The following is a 3,701-nucleotide window of genomic DNA, read 5'->3' as shown; positions in this document are numbered from 1 at the left end:
CAGTAGTTTTCAAAAGTGATGTGAAAAACAAAAGAAAAATTAAGGAAAAACGGGAATTTTTACGCAAAATCTGTTTTCGAGAAAATCGATTTTGGTTTTTGGTGTATATCTAAAACAAATGACCATAGGGACATGAAATTTTGACTGGATGTTTATATTAGCATTTTCTATACACGATAAAATTTTGAATATATTTTGACTCTTTTTGAGCTGTTTACGGATATTGTCAGTTTTCAATGTTTTTAGTTTTTTTTTCTATAAATATCAATAAAATTTTATTTGTCGGGTAAAAAAGCATGAATATTTAATATAAAGCTCCTGATATATTGTTCTAATAGCAGTTGAAAAATATTAAAAATACCTAACCACAATTTTTTTTTATAAGCATTTAAAGTTCAAATTTTGACAACAATTATCAAATTTATAATTTATTAATTATTTTGTAGTTAAAAATGTATAAAATGTTTAACTTTTATGGCTAAGGATTGAAAATTTAAAACAAGGCTCCTCGTAAATAGGTTATATATAAATTACTTTATTCACAATAATATCATCAAATATACTTGGTAATATCATAGGCTGACTGACCGTTTTCGCTCAGAATCGTTTTTCTTATACAATGATATTATATCATTGAATTCAAATTTAACACCATCCATTACAGTGACCCACTTGTAACCTACTGTACAGCAGAGCGACATCCACTTACCCACCTTTTTATTTTTTGAAACATAAAAACCCAAATTAAACGCATATTTCGTTTCTAACGTATGTACGGAAGTTTCCGAGCTCTACATTTATTATGGTACGGAGAACGAAAAGTCTTCCCGGGTAAATATTTTTTTTCGATAAACTAACGGCTCTAACTACGTCTATGCGCGCTGGACATATTATAGACTTTGCTTTTGTATAAGTTTTTTAAATTCCCTTTTTGTCTTCGTTCCTGGTTTAGTGACCAATTTTGACCTCCATCGAATGTTTTTCCTATTGCTTAGGCTATACTAGCACAACACCTAATATGCATTCCATTAAATAATTCAAAATGCGCGCGTTTTGTTTTATAATTGTGCAATACCACGAGATAAATTCACCACTAGGATCGTGCTCATCGGCACCCATTTTTCGTTCCTCCGTCTCACGAGAAGGTAATCGCACTTTATATATCTGAGGGTAATGCACAGATATCTATATAGTATATAGAAATCTGTGGGGTAATCGTGATCGTGAACCCGAGAATGGGGCCGCCAACCGCCACGCTCATATCAATGAAACTGTACAAAAAACTATTATTTTCAGTCCGTGGTCAAATTGCATTGACCGGGAAAGTAAACGCTAGGATATCGTTACGGAGCAGGCATACCAGGATCGCATGGACTAGTCGCGAGGTAATTCAGTTTGGCGGCGGCGGCGGCGTCCGTGTCAGTCGGACAGAAAACTGAATGGTTGCGACGCCGACGGCGGCAGTACTTGCTTTTCTATGGTGCTGCTCGCTCAAACAGCCATCACGAACACAGCATAGGTCCCTGTTACTTGAACTCTCGTCGTTCATTGTCACTCTTGATCGCTCTTGATCCGAGTAAAAAACATACAAAACAGTCGTTGTCATACATAGTCGTTGCGTGAATTCTCAGCAACTTTTATTATTCTAATAACGTTCATTACGATCAAATAAAATACAACAAATAATAAATAATTAAATTTGAATAATAAATTAAAAAGGTGGGATGTACAGTAATTTTATTTGTTCTTATTTGTTTCTTTTTCGTTGCTCAAGTTTAATCTATGTAATCATATGTAATGGTTACATAGTATGTTTGGTAAAAAGAGGAACTGACGAGTGACTGACGTGTATATTATAATATATTTATTATTACTATAATTTTTAGATTCTGAGCGGTTTTCGACTAAATCGATTTTGGTTTTTGGTGTAACTCTAAAACAAATGACCCTAAATACATTCAATTTTCATTAGTTATTTAGGATATTACCATTTTCTATAAATGATAAAATGTTCAAAATATTTTGATTTGTTTTGAAATGTTTACAGACATTTTCAGTTTCCAATTTTTTTAGTTTTTTTTTCTCTGAATATCATCAAAATTGTATTTGTTGGGTAAATAAGCTTGACAATTTAATACAAGGTTCTTAATAATGCTACAATGTCATTTGATTAAAAATCCATATCACAATTTTTTTACGCATTTAAATTTCAAATCTAGACAAAATACGTAAGAACCACGAAAATTTAGAAATTATTTTGAGTTAGAAATTCATAAAAAATTTTCTTTTTAAATCTAATTAAATTTTTATGAACGTTTGAAATTCGAAGTTCATATTTTTACAACATTGGATATTTATTTGATTTCTCATGTAGCGATTTAACTAATAACTGTAGATACCTACTTGAAATTTTTACCATATATTGATTTTATCAATTCCCATACCTGATACAATTTTCGAAATATTTTGATTCAGTTTGAGTTGTGTAAAAACATATTCAATTTTAAATTTTTTAAGTTTTTTTTCTAAAAATGTCCATAAAATTGTATTTTTTGAGTCAAAAAGCTTAAAAATGAAATACAAGGTTCCTGCTATATCCTCCTCATATTGTTATGATATCAGTTGAAAAATATTAAAAATACATAGGCACGATTTTTTGTTTTACTAGCATTTTAAGTTCAAATGTTGACAAAATGTATCTAATTGAAAATTAAAAATGATATTGTAGTTAAAAATGTATATAACCTTAAAATTGTATAGCTAAGGATTGTAAATTTAAAACAAGATTCCACATGGTTATTATAATATATAAATTACTTAATTCACAATAATATCATTAAATATACTTAGTAATATCACTAATATATTAATATATTTTAATTACAGGAACATATGAGGAAGCTGGAAGCAAATTACCAAATATGAAAATAATGATGATGTTGAAAGCTCGAATATTGAAAACCGGGGTCGTGGAAAGCGTAAAAAAAACCAAATACTTGGTAAAATAATTCAGATTCAGAATCAGATAGTCAATCACCATCAATTATAAGTTATAACCATGCCAGAACTTCCTACTTGGATAAGATCCCTTGGTATGGATTTTTTTTTTGTGCTACGTTACTTATTACTTGTTTTATTTAACATAAAATATATATTTTTTATTAGATGATTCTCATAGAACAAACAAATTAAAGCCTTCTATTAACATCACAACTCCAGTTTCACAAAACCAAATTAGGGAATCTACAAATTCTACAACTAGTCTTACGACTCCAGTGTTCAAAAAAGTCACATCAATTTTTACCACTCCAGTTCCACAGAAATATAATAACGATAATATTTCAATTTCAGAAAACAATTTGACACAAATGAATTTACTTGTTCAAGGTAAATAAAATTAAATAATTTATGTTATAGAGTTATATTGCTTACTGACTTGTCAATTATTAATATCAAATGTATTGTAGATCAGTTACCAACAGAACAAATTCTGACAATTGTTTATCACCACCAATGTTTGAATTTCATAATGAAGGTAAATATTTTCTTCTGCATAAGCATAAATGTCATACTTATTATAAGTATGTGTTACATATATATATTTTATTTTGTAGAAAATGAACAGTATCAGCCTTCATCATCCGGAGCCGTGGACTTGTCTCATTCTACAATACATTTATTACAACAGCAAATTTTGTTAG

General features: G+C 29.4%; 1 protein-coding gene across 1 annotated transcript; it reads left to right on the top strand.

The window, feature by feature from the left end:
• The first annotated feature begins 2,980 nt into the window (after positions 1–2,980).
• Positions 2,981–3,701, top strand: LOC132939654 (uncharacterized). Its single transcript, XM_061006941.1, has 4 exons — positions 2,981–3,092; positions 3,166–3,387; positions 3,468–3,535; positions 3,615–3,701. Exons 1-4 carry the CDS (start codon positions 3,059–3,061, stop codon positions 3,699–3,701), a joined length of 411 nt encoding a protein of 136 aa, XP_060862924.1. The 5' UTR covers positions 2,981–3,058.

This window comes from Metopolophium dirhodum, chromosome 1 (assembly GCF_019925205.1).
Source record: "Metopolophium dirhodum isolate CAU chromosome 1, ASM1992520v1, whole genome shotgun sequence".
Classification (NCBI taxonomy): Eukaryota; Metazoa; Arthropoda; class Insecta; order Hemiptera; family Aphididae; genus Metopolophium; species Metopolophium dirhodum.
Note: the sequence above shows the minus strand (reverse complement) of the source record. Positions and strands in the feature narration are given on the sequence as shown.

Coding starts and splice junctions, on each gene's coding strand:
- LOC132939654 (XM_061006941.1), top strand. CDS start 3,059: ATGCCAGAACTTCCTACTTGGATAAGATCCCTTG. Junction 3,093..3,165: donor TACTTGGATAAGATCCCTTG/GTATGGATTTTT, acceptor ATTTTTTATTAG/ATGATTCTCATAGAACAAAC. Junction 3,388..3,467: donor AATGAATTTACTTGTTCAAG/GTAAATAAAATT, acceptor AATGTATTGTAG/ATCAGTTACCAACAGAACAA.